A 15,911-nucleotide genomic window follows, 5' to 3' on the forward strand; every position below is an offset into this window, starting at 1 on the left:
TTAAACAATCACAATTTCAAAAGGGATCAATATTGAATTTTTTTTTTCCTGTAATATTTGCACTAATTTCCTCAATATATGTATAACATTTCTGATTAGGAATGTTGACAGTATATTGTCAAAGCCTCTTACTGATGGAAGAAGGAAACCACTACTTAATTACTGTAACTCCATACTCATGTATTTCATTTAAAAATGTTATATTTTCTTTCATGCAGTTACAATATTCTAACTTAACTGTATAGTAAATGTGTAAAACAAAGTGGCCTTGCAGTGGTAAATACAGTACAGTATACAGTATAAAGATGTTTAATGCATCCTTGGGTACTGATGTTATTTTTTATATTTAGTCATCGTAGTTTAAGATTTTTGAAACCCTAAGACACGTTTGGAGATTTGAGAAGTTAAAATGAGGAAAAGGTGTGACATCCTTCAATCACTACTGAGAAGAATTTAATTAGTTTTATTTGAAGGCCATCCAAGTGTGTACTCAATAAGACAACATCCATTGGTTTAAAACCTTCTTGGAATCATTCATGTTCCCAACATTGCTCTTTGGAAGCCAGCTGAAAATCAACATTTCTCTCTGGAATTCCATCCCAAACATGGGACATCAAAAAACAGTTCATGTTCAGTAAACAACGCTGAAAAAATTCCCAAGAATGGACTGTAGAACCAGCCAACGTCTCATGTGGTTTCCTCAAGCAAACCAACTCCTGCTCAACACTGACAAGTCGACTTCTGTGGTTTTAATGGATTCCAAGGTGTCCGGTCTGAAGGAGCGTGTATTTGGTGGTGAATCTCTCCACACTCTCCCCCTCAAGGAACTTCATGGCTCTCCAGTGGATCTTGCCACAGTTCTCCAGTTGGCCGAGGGGCCCCATCTCCTCCTGGATGTACTGGAGCCACAAATCTTCAGATGGTACAAGAAACACATTGAGCTGATGAACAGTGGAAATAACCATACACTGGAGCATCTCTGAGACTTTATTAAACTCTTATAAGGTTTGCTACTTTAATAACATGATATTGAAAATAAATAAGTTTGACTAACAATTTTCTTGCCTCACCTTCATCTGAGGAGCCAAACTCCTGCAGGGCCCTTTCATAGTAGTCCCTCAGATAGTTCATCCTTGGAGATTCCTTTATGAACAACACAATTAGACCTGACTCAATGACACCACTGTGATTTTGATGCACTCACTTGTTCTTTCTCAATCAGAATCATTCTGGTGAACAAAAGCTTGGAAAGAGGTCTGCTATCATGTAAACTAAAAGACGGAAAAGGTGTTTGTTTGCACAATAGCCGCTAATTTATGTAAGTGTCACTACTTTTCCTTACCTGGTAAAAGTCTTTCGAGCTTTCTTGTAGCCTCCGGTGGAGTATGACCAATCGAGGTAGCACTCTTTCATCTCCATGGCAACGTCCGCCACTGCAGATAGCAGACCTCGCTGGTGGTAAAAAACAAAATTGTCTGCTGAAGTGTTCTCAGGCTAAATCATTGTATGCATGTTGATGTGGAGATGTAAATCATTAAGGGCACAGCTAAGGTGTTTCATTCCAGTTTTCTTCTGAAGGGGAATTTCACTTTTTCTCGAATAATGTCTATTACAACTAGACAAGAACATGTATCTTTTTTTGTGAATTCTTATTTGTAAATAAACACTCGCAAGAGTCAGTGAACAGTGGAGGTAAAGCAATAAAAAAATATATATATCGTATTTTTCGGAGTATAAGTCGCACCTGTCGAAAATGCATAATAAAGAAGGAAAAAAACATAAGTCGCACTAGAGTATAAGTCGCATTTTTTGGGGAAATTTATTTGATAAAACCCAACACCAAGAATAGACATTTGAAAGGCAATTTAAAATAAATAAAGAATAGTGACAACAGGCTGAATAAATAAGTGTACGTTATATGACACATAAATAACCAACTGAGAACATGCCTGATATGTTAACGTAACAGTGAACTCTCCTGACGAAATAAATAAAGTACCATCTAATCTAATATTATGGTAAGAGTCATTCAAATAACTATAACATATAGAACATGCTATACATATACATTTACCAAACAATCTGTCACTCCTAATCGCTAAATCTGATGAAATCTTATACGTCTAGTCTCTTACATGAATGAGCTAAATAATCTTATTTGATATTTTATGGTAATGTGTTAATAATTTCACGCATAAGTCGCTCCTGAGTATAAATCGCACCCTATGAAAAAAACTATGAAAAAAACTGCGACTTATAGTCCGAAAAATACGGTACATACATACATACACACACACACACAAATTTTAAGCATACGGCAGCGCATTCATTTTATAGACACATCAGAACGTTTGCTATTTCTTTCAACAACTACTACTAATCATGACAGACTTCATGAAAGCCAAAGACGACTACTTTGGGACAAATAAAGATCCAGATTTAGCTTAAATATAAGGAAGAAGAGCTACAAGTTTTAGACGCTGAGTGATCAACGGATCTAGCAAGTAGCAGTATTGCTCAGCGCCAAGCAATAAATATACATTACGAACATAATAAAAAAATCACTAACTGTTAGCGATGTAACGATATCAAAATCTCACGGCACGATATTATCACGGTATTAAGGCCACAGTATGATATTATTGAGGTATATGTCCAAAAATAAAAGATGCCATAGTATATAAAATGAAATAGGAGGAATGTTTAGGATAAACACACTTGCTGTAATTGAACACAAATGTAATGCACAAACATGTATTTTAAGTGCAAATAATCTGTTTAAAGCAAATACTTTAAAATAATTCTTAAAAGTGATGTCTTTAAAATGACAATCTAAACATCCTGTGTAAAAAAATATTGTTACTTTAGTCTCTTTCAACTTATACTTTCTGGGAAGCAGTAGTAAAGGTTTGGGAACTGAGGAAACCAATTTTTGAAGCTTTTTAGGTGGAATTATTTCCCATTCTTGCTTGATGTACAGCTAAAGTTGTCCAGGGTCTTCCTTGTTGTATTTTACGCTTCATAATGAGCCACACGTTTTCAATGGGAGACAGGTCTGGGTTACAGGCAGGCCAGTCTAGTACCGGTACTCAAAGTGGTCAAAGTGGAGACCCTCGCCCCATCCTTGTTTGTGAATGACTGAGCATTTCATGGGAGCTGCTTTTATACCTAATCATGGCACCCACCTGTTCCCAATTAGCCTGTTCACCTGTGGGATGTTCCAAATAAGTGTTTGATGAGCATTCCTCAACTTTCTCAGTCTTTTATGCCACTTATGACAGCTTTTTTGAAACATGTTGCAGGCATCAAATTCCAAATAAGCTAATATTTGCAAAAAAATACGTTTTTATCAGTTCAAACATTAAGTATCATATCGTTGCAGTGTATTCAATTGAATATAAGTTGAAAAGGATTTGCAAACAATTGTATTCGGTTTTTCTTTACGATTAACACAACGTGCCAACTTCACTGGTTTTGGGTTTATGTAGAGGACTCCCATTAGCTTCATTGTTAGCCACTTTGTACTTGCCATATATTACAAACTTGAATGCATGAAAAAAGAAAAACATGTGTTCTTGTCTTAGATAGGGATTGTGAAGGATAGGCAGAGTTCTAAAAAAAAATTAAAAAAAGAAAAAGTACAATTCCTTTTTTTAGGATTACCTTGAACATGGCTTCTATTTCCTCAGGTTTCTGGTTGGCTATGCTCCACTGGACCTGCAGCTGCCAAATTGGTAAGCTCTCCTGTTAGAACAGAGCGATGAGAGAATTTTTGCTTTATTTCAGCCATTGTCTGTGCTGCTTATCCTCTTCAGGGTCACTAAAACACTGGAGTCCAGCAGAGTTGTGTGAAAGTGTGCTCTGAACCACTACACGACTTGTGTGCAGAATATAAAAGACTACAGTCATAAAGCATATAAACGCTTGCAGATAACTAGTGATAAATGTTAGGTGTTCTCAAAAAAAACTATTTACGTCCAAATGTGAATCCATCCATTTTCTACCTCTTTTGGGGTCGCGGGGAGTGCTGGAGCCTAGCTCAGCTGCATTCGGGCAGAAGGCAGGGTACACCCTGGACAAGTCGCCACCTCATCACAGGGCCCAAAATGTGAATCGATTTAATAATTTTAGAAAATCTTTTTTTTTAAGTTTTTTTTTGCAAAAAATTTGAAGAATCTACTTTTAAATTTAAACAAACAACTACTGGTAATATTTATACAATTAGTGATACAGTTGGTTGTAATCTTTGTTTTTCTTTCTTTTTTTTTAAAGGGGAACATTATCACCAAACCTATGCAAGCGTCAATATATACCTTGATGTTGCAGAAAAAAGACCATGTATTTTTTTAACCGATTTCCGAACTCTATAAATAGGTGAATTTTGGCAAATTAAACGCCTTTCTGTTTATCGGTCTTTTAGCGATGACGTAAGAACATGACGTCACCGAGGTAACACACCCGCCATATTCATTTTCACATTACAAACACCGGGTCTCAGCTCTGTTAGTTTCCGTTTTTTCGACTATTTTTTGGAACCTTGGAGACATCATGTCTCGTCGGTGTGTTGTCGGAGGGTGTAACAACACTAACACGGAGGGATTGAAGTTGCACCACTGGCAAGAAATCTGCCGCCAGACCCCCATTGAATTTGCCAGAGTGTCTGCACATTCTACCGGCGATGCTAAGACAGACATGGCACAGAGATGTATGGATAACCTGCAGATGCATTTGCAACGATTAAGTCAACGAAATCACAAAGGTGAGTTTTGTTGAAGTTGTTGACTTATGTGCTAATCAGACATTTGGTCACGGCATGACTGCCAACTAATCGATGCTAACATGCTACGCTAATCGATGCTAACATGCTATTTACGCTAGCTGTATGTACATTTGAAACTAGATACCCACATTTAATGCGAAACAAACACTTACCAATCGACGGATTTAAGTTGCTCCAGTGTCACAAGATGCGAAAGTCCTGATCGTTTGGTCTGCACATTTTACCGGCGATGCTAATAAGGCAGCCATGCTATGGGCCACTTCATTAGGTACACCCACGCTATGGCCGAATAGCATCAATAGCTATTCGCTCAATAGCTTCAATTTCTTCTTCAATTTCGTTTTCGCTATCTGCCTGCATACTCCGACCATCTGTTTCAATACATGCGTAATCTGTTGAATCGCTTAAGCCGCTGAAATCCGAGTCTGAATCCGAGCTAATGTCGCTATATCTTGCTGTGGTAACCGCCATGTTGTTTGTATTGGCAGCCCTGTATGACGTCACAGGGAAATGGATAGTGGTTTCGAAGATAGCGAAAATAAGGCGCTTTAAAGCTTTATTTAGGGATATTCCGGGACCGGTAAAATTTTGAAAAAAACTTCAAAAACTACAACAAGCCACTGGGAACTGATTTTTATTGTTTTTAACCCTTTTGAAATTGTGATAATGTTCCCCTTTAAAGTATTGTATTTACTGTAGTAACGGTAAATATTCTATTTGTATGTATTCTCAATTGATTTGTAAATTTATATCTTAAGTATTGCAAAACTGGAATTAGGTTGCTTTGTTTTCTTTTATTAGATTAACATTCTGTAATTTTTGTCAATAAAAGTTGAAAAATTAATTTAAAAAAACACATGTTTACGCCAACACTACGCATATATGTCATACATCAGAGACCAAGAAGAGCTTTTGTAACCTATTTTTGAAAAACTTTTATAATTTATATACCAATTAATATATTACAAGAATTGTGTTGAATCAAGATGTGATTCTGAATCAAATCATCACCCCAAGAATTGAAATCGAATCATGAGGTGCCCAAAGATTCCCGCCCCTGATTATTTCATTGTAGAAAATGCTTTACGTTCAAAGATACCATCTTATCTTTGATGATGGTTGTGACGTTTAAACAAGGACTGGGGCATGCAGCTAATGTTGATTTTTTTCCCCCCACTTCTCCACTGAGCGCTACACAATGTCTAGTTTCACTTCACTCTTTACTTTTTCTTTCCTTTTGTTTGGCATGCCAAGAAGAGTGTGACTCATGCTTGGCATTGCAAAAAGTTCACTAATAAGCAATTCTGTACCTGCAACAGACAAAGAGCGTTTTTTTTAGCCTTTTAACAACATATACAGTTAAGTATAGTAATTAATATTCAGTATGAGTCCCTCAGTGGAAAAAGTTTGGACTTACAACTATTTCCCATTCTGCTTATGTATTTTACTTTAGTTATTTCATGTTAAGGAGTTGTTTTGTTTGTTCTTAAAGAGCCCCAATACTTTAGTTTTACGTTACCATTACCATACTGGACTGGATTAGCGCTTTGTTTAGGTATATCATGAGGGTGTGTAAATGCATGAAGTTGTAGAATGTAGAGTAATCCTCCTCATGCTTCAAGTCTTATGAAAACAATACCAAGCTCCTCTGTTGTAAAAGTGCCTGCAGCTAATTTAAGTGTAAAACATTCATCATCATGTGATGTTCATGTTTAAGGTGTTTTTTTTCCATTTTGCCTACTTTTTTCGTTTCTACTTTCCTGTAAAAAAAATATGTTAATAGGATGGAATGGAGGCTAATTAGAGACGACCCACTTAGTTGATAACTGTGTGTTTGTGTGTGTGTGTTCACCTTGGGATGGATGTGTGTGAGTGCGTCCTGGAACAGTGGCCCAACGTCATCCCTCCCCAGCTGCATCAGCGTCTGCAAGGCCAGGCTCCACACCGACACAGACTGGCTGAAGCGCTGCGTGACTGCCATGGCGATCTCAGTCGCGCTCTCCGTGTCTCCTGATGACAGCAGGATTTGCAGCTGCTCAAAGGGAGGACGTCGCGTTACGTAGGACAGAGTGGGACAGCTGTCCTTGACAATTGTGGTACTGTCTTACCCAGTTCTTGTAATAATCCTCTTTTAGCAGTGATGAGTCGTGGGCTCGCCTCAGGACTCCCATCAGCCTCTCCTGCCTCTGTGATGAATACGATACACACATACAATTCAGTTGTTCATCCTCACGCAGGGTGACAGCATAAGGACAGATTGTTACTTACCTTGTCCTTCAGCTCTTGGACATTTGTCTTCCTTTTCACTCTCTCCAGACAGAATGCCACGTAGTAGGTCCACATGGGTTCTGCAGCGGGCCACACAAAAGCACGATGAGAACACATAACAAGTAAGACATTACCACAACTGACATGTTTGACTGTTCAAATGAAATTAGGTTGTGTATATTCAACTGTATATTGAAATATTCAGTCATGAAGAGATGTGTTAGACGAGGGGTGTCCAAACCTTTTCCACTGAGGGCCGAACATGGAAAAATAAAAGGATGCGGGAGACATTTTTCACTTTTTAAAACTAATACAATATACAGTAAACCTTTGTATATCGTGGTTAATTAGTTGACCTCGATAAATAATTTCTGCCAAGTAGGAATCATTCATTATGAATCATATATTTTCATAGCTAGAGCATAACAAACTTTTAACTACATTCAAAATATTTTTTAACACAGAGCCCTCTAGATAAAAAAAAAAAAACCTTTAAATAATCCCTTTAAATCAGTTTGAAAGGGATTATAGCTAACTGAAGCCGAGCCAATCAGTGGCCACGATACTGAACAACATGACCTGATTGGTTTGGTCTCATCTAGAGGCCAATAGGTTAGACTTTAAAGTATTGCACACTGGGGAAAATATGTGGTTCCAGTGCAAATTCAAAAAGTCCACAAAGTATTACAACCAGCGTCAAAGTCACTAAAAGAGGTATGCAGACCATCACCGGCCTCAAACCGTCGGGTCGTAGGGAAGTGGACAAAGACAAAGAGAGGGCCAATGAGCTAAACGAGTTCTTTAACAGGTTTGACACAGTGGCTCCGACAAGCTCCTGCCCCTCGCAAAACATGCCAGCCGGCCCCCTGACAACTTCAGCGAACCAATCCACCCCCAACCCCTCCAACTCCAGTGACTACTTCCCCCCACCTAACACCTCACCCTCAGAAGGATGACCCCGCCCTCCCCCAACCACCTGAGACCGCCCCAGTGCGTCTGTCTGCAGAACAGGTGAATGCACAGCTACATAAGTTACACACACACAAGGCCGCGGATCCTGACGGTGTGAGCCCCCGGGTGCTCAAAGCCTGCGCCCCACATCTGTGTGGTGTGCTCCAGCACATCTTCAACATGAGCCTTAGGCTGCAGAAAGTCCCCACACTGTGGAAAACCTCATGCATGATCCCCAAACCAAAGTGCACGCACCCCAGCACGTCGAAGGATTCCAGGCCAGTGGCTCTAACCTCCCATATCATGAAGACCATGGAGAGGTGGGTCCTGGAACAACTCCGCCCTACAGTCAAGCCTCCACCTGGACCCACTCCAATTTGCCTACCAGCCCCGACTGGGAGTGGAGGACGCAGTCATCTACCTGCTGAACCGAGCCCTAGCCCACCTGGACAAGCCTGCGAGCAGTGTGAGGGTCATGCTTTTTGACTTCTCCAGTGCTTTCAATACCATACGGCCTGGGCTACTGGGTGTGAAGTTGGAGAAGATGCAGGTGGAGGCCCCCTTGGTGTCCTTGGTTGTAGATCACCTGACTGACAGACCACAGTATGTGCGACTGCAGGACTGTGTCTGACAGCAACAACAGGGCCCCGCAGTGCACAGTCCTCTCCCCCTTCCTCTTCACCATTTACACCACCGATTTCCACAATCAATCAGTGTCCTGCCACCTTCAGAAGTTTTCTGATGACTCTGCGATAGTGGGGTGTATTGAGGATGGTGATGATGAGGAATACAGGGCACTGGTGGAGGACTTTGTCACATGGTGTGGAAAGAACCACCTCCAGCTTAATGTGACGAAGACCAAGGAACTGGTTGTGGACCTGGGAAGGAGGAGGAGTACTCCGGCGATCCCTGTTTCCATCAGGGGGGTGGATGTGGACATGGAAGAGGATTATAAATACCTCGGTGTACACATGGACAACAAGCTGAATGGATCAAAACATGCTGAAGCCCTCTACAAGAAGGGACAGAGCCGCCTCTACTTCCTCAGGAGGCTTAGATCCTTCAACGTCTGTACAAAGATGTTGAAGATGTTCTACGAGTCGGTGGTGGCGGGCGCCTTCTTGTACGCCGTGGCCCGCTGGGGCAGCGGGCTAAGAGTGAGGGACACAAACAGACTGGACAAGTTGGTAGAGAAGGCCAGTAACGTAGTGGGAGTGAAGCTGGACTCTCTGGCGGTGGTGTCAGAGAGGAGAAGTCTAGCAAAACTTGTGCCATTATGGACAACACCTCCCACCCACTACACTCTGACCTTGCGGAGAGAATGAGCACGTTCAGTGGAAGACTCAGACTCCCTAAATGCAACACGGAACGACACAGGAGGTCCTTCATACCGACAGCCATCAGGCTGTATAATGCATATGTTCCTTGACTGCACTTAAATGTAGAATATATTTATACTATTCATATATTATATATTATATTTATAATATATGTGATATTTATTATTATTATTGTCTATTGTGAGCAAACCGTGGTGCTGAATTTACCCCAGGGATCAATAAAGTACTTTCTATTCTACTCTATTCTATTCTAAAACGCCCTCACGTTCCCTAAGATCCTCTTCATCCATCCATCTCACTGTCCCTTTATTTAAACTGTCCACCATGGGTGCCTGAGCTTTCAGCCGCTCTGCCCCACATCTTTGGAACTCTTTGCCACCCGACCTTCGTAACTTGGACTCAATATCCCTCTTCAAGTAAAGACTCAAAACACACCTATTCCGGACTGATTATTCACTTTAATCATCTTATCTATCTTTGTTTTTGTTATTATGGTTGTTTTTATCCGATTTGATTTTATTGTTTTGATTTTGTACGGTGTCCTTGAGTGCCCAGAAAGGCGCCTTATAAATAAAATGTATTATTATTATTATTATTATTATTAAAGTGCCTTCCTATACTGCGCAGTCCCGAAGGGGTTTAAACCAAAAGGCACATGAAAACAAGAGGGAAGGTTTGAATAACACAAAGTACATAAAAGGGCACAAAGCTGTAGCAAGCAGCTGCTACTTCAGCGGCGTCATTTTTACATAGAGCAACAATTTTAAAAAGCAATAAACAACTAAAAATTAGTAATAAAGATTACATATTGCACACATACATTTGCACCATGCTTAGATTCAGTAAATAATAAAAACAAAAACACCTAACAAACTACTGCAGTATTGATATCTGTAGTTTATTTGGACATTTATCTGATTGAAAATGCTTAATTTAGAACTAAAATGTTGTAGAATAATCCTAAAGCAAAAAAATCGGTAATGCTGTGAAACCGCAGCATTTGAAGACATTGTGCCGAAGTACAGCTGTATAGGATTTTTTGAAGAAAAAAACAACAACCTACATGTCAGCTTTATGATATTAGTGTAAACATTTCAACTTATTTCTCATTACATTACACCTGTTTACACCGTTAAAAATTTGCTGCGTGCTGGGCCGTGCACAGCCTACCACCTAATGTATCGTATTGTGGTGGTGTTTACAATATAAATGATCTGTTTTAAATATTTAGTAATACAACAATTTCATAATGTATTGTGTTCCAAAAAACGGAAAAGTGAAGGAAAAATTAGTTATTTACTTACGTTTCTGAACAAAAATACACACTTTCCCTTAAGGGCCCCATAAAAATAGTTTTAATTCTGTTTTAGTACTATGTGCAATAAAGGTATATTTATTTGTTTCGGTTTATTTGTTATTTTTAAGTTGTACATTGGTCTTATATTATATATGCAGTACTTAACACTTATAATGTGACTCTAAAAATGAATGTGTACAAATAAAGGTCTCCCTTCCTAAAAAAACACCTGCTACTCTTTACAGTTGCGTAAACAGAAAGTATAGTATACTCTAGTACAGTTAAGGAGCAATTTTTTGCAGCATTATTGTTATAGTTTGACTGACTTGAAAACCAACCTCTAAAGTATTAGTGTGGAACAAATGTACGGTGTATGTATTGACAAAAGTACTGGGACATATGGTCTTTACACCTGCAAAACTTTAGTCCATGCAGAGTGCATGTATTGAATATGTGATGTCTCCTACCAGTGTTGAGTCTCTCAAGGCCTTTATCGTACATCTGACAGCATTGCTCCTCACGTCGGTTAACCTCCAAGGCCCGCATTTTGGCGGTCTGAAGTTCCTGTCCTGTTACCGGAGCCTCAAGCTCCCTCCTGGCCAAGAAGTCCCAGGTGGCACTGTCATCCAGGAAGTTGGTTTTTAAGCTGGAAAACAAGGTCAGTTTCATAGTTGACGTTTTGGAATAGAATGGGTTTGTGCGATAGCGGTTAGTATGTCATGTCAGCCTTACAAACAGGACAGGTTGCATGTTTGCATGCTAGCGTTGGCACTCCTGCATCCCAAAAACATGCACCTTAGGTTAATTGGAGACAATAAATGGTCCATAGGTGTAAATATGTGTGTTAATGGTAGTTTGACGAAATGTGTCCTGAGATTTACTGGTGACCAGACCACCCGGTCAGTTACGATAGGCTGCACCTGTAAACCTCATGAGGACAAGGGGTATAGAAAATGGATGTTTGTTCATTCAAAAGGTGACTTACTCCTGCAGGATGGACTCTTGGAAGTCTTTGATGAAGTCAAAGATACATGCGATATTCAGCAGTGAGATGATAAACTCTGCCTCTGTGGCACAAAAACACCCACAAGTTACTTCCGACTGACTTAACAGCTTTGTTTTTTCGCTAACTCAAACCAAAACCACGCCCACCTTTGTTTTTGTCCTTGGCATCTTCATACACCACCATCGCTAGTTTCCCACTCAGAATCTCTGGAGAATACTCAAATTCACTCTGGATAGTGTCAAGATTACAAACAGTGTATAATTGGTTTTATGCATTTCTACACATTTGGAAAGGTGTGAGACACTCACAGTGTCTATCTGAGCTTTCTCCAGTCCTTCCTTCTTCTTCCTCAGCTTCTCACAGTGCAACAACTCCATGCGAAAGTACTGGAATACATTGACATGGTTGAGTTCTCAACTTCCTACGGTGCAAATGTGGCTTTATTCCGACTCCTTACCTCTTGGTAGACCTTCTTGTTGCCTGGGTGGAAGCGTAGCGCCCTAAGGAACAAGTGACGTGCATTATCAAAGGAACGTCTCTCTTCCAGCTCCATCTTAGCAGCCATGATCCAAAGTGCTGGTGACAAGAGATAAACACAACCACAAGAATATAAGCAACTCGGGTTCAACTTTGAAATTTATACTTACAGATGTACCTGGTTTATCAGGGTGGATAGCCAGCAAGGCCGAGAACACCTTGCTGAGCTGCCCCTTTGAGGCCTGCGGACAGACACAATGGACACACCTTTACACCAGTAGGGTTTTCCCTATACCAATATCTTGGTACCAAAATGTATTTCCATACATCAATTCCACAAATAAAGGGGACCATAAAAATGTCATTATTGGCATTATTTTAACAGAAAATTGCATGGTACATTAAACATATTTTTTTTTATGGCAATGAAAGGACAACTTTGGCATTAAATAACAAATGAACATACTAGAAAAGATCTCTTTTGTTATTAAGTAAGCCAACTGGTTAAAAAGGCTCCTAATTTGGCTGCTTATGTATGCAGTAACATATTGTGTAATTTCCTATCCTCTTATTTTGTCCAAATTTTGAAGGCCAATTGGTAGAAAATAAATTGTTAATCTACTTGATAGTTTACTTTCAATACCTGGTTACTTTCTGTTTTAACATGTTCTCTCTACACTTCTGTTAAAATGTAATAAGCACTTATTAGTCTGTTGTTGGGAAGTTTTGGTTAATACTGCAATTGTGGGTATGGATCCAATATCAAGTAGTTACAGGATCATAAATTGGTCACAATTAGTCCAGGGCCATATTTACTGAGTTTAAAAACAAAAAATAATTTCAAAAAACAGATGTAATCTCTGTAGTATCGACTAGAGGTGGGAATCTTTGGGCAACTCACGATTCAATTACGATTCAGGAGCTACGATTAAAAAACGATTTTTGGTGCATTCTCAATTTATGCATAGTTTTGCAGTTTTGCATTTTTTTCGTTTATCATTTGCAACTTAAAAGCCCAATTCCTTTGTAATAAGAAACAGTTCAATTAATTTCCACATATATTAGATTAATGAAAATGTGTGCAAAACTGGACCAGAAGTGCCCGATAGTAAAGGAGCTGGTCAGATCTCTCGGTGAGGTGGCTTGCTGCAGACAGACAAAAATTTTAGAACTGCCTGCGTTACTTTATCTACAATAAATAAATCGATTACCAACGTTTACTAATTAATTATATAATAATCCATGCCTGAATTACAATACATCAAAAAATATATTATTTCCCACACCTCTAGTATCGACTATATACAAAATACGGCTCTTTTACTTGGTATCGTTACAGTCAGTATTTGTATACATCCACCCATTTGTTTACATTCAGGAGCGCAAGCTTGCTGTTAGCTATTGCATCCTCCTACGGTGGGTAGTGAAGCATGTTTAGCAATTCCTCCAACTGCAGAGATGATATTTGTAAAAAAAAAAAAACATTTGGCAACATTTGTCGCCATGGAGGTGAGGATGAGTGAGTTACACATAGCTAAAACAATGTGGATGGACGTTAGCCGCTAGCTAAATTTATACCTCCACCTTTATTGTTAGTTTTTATACCAAAATATTTCCATTCTCTCTCTTCTTCTTCCACGCTGTGAAAAAAAAAGTAATTTATTTTTCAAAGGCAATATAGTACCTTTTTTAATTAATTAGTACTGCAATATTTTATTTGTGCCGGTATACCATACAACCACTCCTGTCATTCAGAGTAATAATGAAATATTATTACGTACCCATTTCTTACAGAAGGCAACATGCGATAGCCAAAGTTGCACATCATTCTGAAGGGAAAAGACATGAGAAGTTTTTTTTAGCAACAATGGAACTTTTGTACTTTAGCTTTGATTTTATTGTTTCCCTTTGTGGGACAACATGTCCTTGTTATTGAAATAACAAGGTGCTTGATAGAATACCTTCCACTTGTTTGTTGCCCTTCTGAAGACACTATTGATTCTGTGTATGATGGCAAAATCAATCTCCTCCTTCTTGTGTGAGTATCGTATGCACTGCACAGAAAACACAAAGATGAGAATCAGTACAAGTACATTAATGTTACAGGAAGGTGGCAGCATGTTACGTACCGCTCTCCTCTTTTTGACCAGCTCCAGGATGTTGATTTCGTACTGTAATTCAACATCAAGGTCTATAAATTGAGTCATATCAACTTAATAAAATTAGTATGAAATGACTTGTACCTGTATGTATGCGATAAAGTCATCTTTGGTGACAATCAGCCTGTGGAGTTTGTATTCCAGCGCTGTGATTCTTTTGATGATGGTTCTGCCAAACACAATTAATTTAACAAATTCCATACAAAGTATATTACAATTACAGTTTATTTCAAACATGCATACGATATAATGTAATGCACCACGCAATTCCAGTTGTTTCATTACAGCACTTCCGAAAAGGAGTAGGAAGAAGCAGTTTATGTAATCCTACCCCTTTTCATACCATAGCAATTTTATTTAATTTACTTGTTCTCCGTAACAGAACAGTGAACAGATAAATAAATAACATACCCTAGTAAGCTGACAAATATTAAATACATAAATAATATTTGTCTGATTTAAAATAATATTATGCATAATTACTGTAGGATGAATAAATGTTATAATGTACTTTTATATCATGATGATATACAACAATTCCAAAACAACATGAGTGTTTCTTAAGATTAGGGCAGTTTCAGTCAGAGTATTAATTTTTGGGTTTTTTTTTAAAAAGGAGTCCTTGGGAGACATGCAGTCGGTTGATCAATGAGGATTTGTTGTGGTTAGTGATCATCTTTGAAGAACATTGTGTTTTCTTACTTGACTTCTTTCTTGGTGAAGAGCCCCACTCTCTCCAGTTGCTCCAACTCAGGAATTCTGTCCTCGATACGCTGTTGAACTATCTCCGCCATCTTAGCTGCGTTCGAGCACCAAATTTGCCGATTCTTTTTTCTTCAAATCACCTGACAGAATGTTAATTCTGTGCTATTTTGTCTACTAATAAGATTGTTTTAGTTCAAGTGCCACGAGATTAGCGGCGATGGACCCGGAGCACACATGGCCCGAAGTTGTGACTCACGACACTTCCTGTTCGCTCACCAAATATCTCCGACAGGAAACACGAGTCGTGCCAGAATAATCTAGCGTGTCTTAAAACTAAAGTTAAATACAATCATGTTTACGTCAGCTGTCAGTGTAATAAACGACAAAACATGGATTATTCCATGCGTGTGCATACCTAACTCAATTCCGTTTATGAGTTTACTTTTTTATGACTTTTTTTAAGTATTGTTATGAGAACGGGCAGCACGGTGAAAAAGGGGTTAGTGCGTCTGCCTCACAATACGAAGGTCCTGAGTAGTCCTGAGTTCAATTCCGGGCTCGGGATCTGTCTGTGTGGAGTTTGCATGTTCTCCCCGTGACTGCGTGGGTTCCCTCCGGGTACTCCGGCTTACTCCCACCTCCAAAGACATGCACCTGGGAATAGGTTGATTAGCAACACTAAATTAGCCCTAGTGTGTGAATGTTGTCTGTCTATCTGTGTTGGCCCTGCGATGAGGTGGCGACTTGTCCGGGGTGTACACCGCCTTCCGCCCAATTGGAGCTGATGCAGGCTCCAACACCCCCGTGACCCCGAAGGAAATAAGCCAGGAGTCGGGAACCTTTTTGGCTGAGAGAGCGAAGAAGCCAAATATTTTAAAATGTATTTCCGTAAGAGCCATATAATACTGAACACAATTAAACGTGTGCA

At 39.3% G+C, this 15,911-nt stretch overlaps 1 protein-coding gene across 2 annotated transcripts; it reads right to left on the reverse strand.

The window, feature by feature from the left end:
- Positions 1 to 447: 447 nt before the first annotated feature.
- On the reverse strand, positions 448 to 15,289 carry utp6 (UTP6 small subunit processome component). Of its 2 annotated transcripts, XM_061910455.1 has the most exons (19): positions 14,981 to 15,288; positions 14,363 to 14,447; positions 14,249 to 14,290; positions 14,081 to 14,173; positions 13,901 to 13,948; positions 12,298 to 12,361; positions 12,100 to 12,218; positions 11,951 to 12,028; positions 11,789 to 11,870; positions 11,622 to 11,703; positions 11,104 to 11,282; positions 7,049 to 7,128; positions 6,889 to 6,966; positions 6,633 to 6,812; positions 3,664 to 3,744; positions 1,343 to 1,452; positions 1,205 to 1,271; positions 1,071 to 1,143; positions 448 to 913 (listed from the first exon to the last, which is right to left on the reverse strand). In XM_061910455.1, exons 1-19 carry the CDS (start codon positions 15,070 to 15,072, stop codon positions 750 to 752), a joined length of 1,797 nt encoding a protein of 598 aa, XP_061766439.1. In that variant the 5' UTR covers positions 15,073 to 15,288; the 3' UTR covers positions 448 to 749. The 2 variants fall into 2 exon arrangements, 1 of the variants encoding a protein (XP_061766439.1); XR_009808091.1 differs by lacking the exon at positions 1,205 to 1,271 and having other exon boundaries at positions 769 to 913; positions 14,981 to 15,289.
- Between the last annotated feature and the right edge of the window lie 622 nt (positions 15,290 to 15,911).

The sequence above is a fragment of the Nerophis ophidion genome, linkage group LG01 (assembly GCF_033978795.1).
Source record: "Nerophis ophidion isolate RoL-2023_Sa linkage group LG01, RoL_Noph_v1.0, whole genome shotgun sequence".
Lineage (NCBI taxonomy): Eukaryota > Metazoa > Chordata > Actinopteri > Syngnathiformes > Syngnathidae > Nerophis > Nerophis ophidion.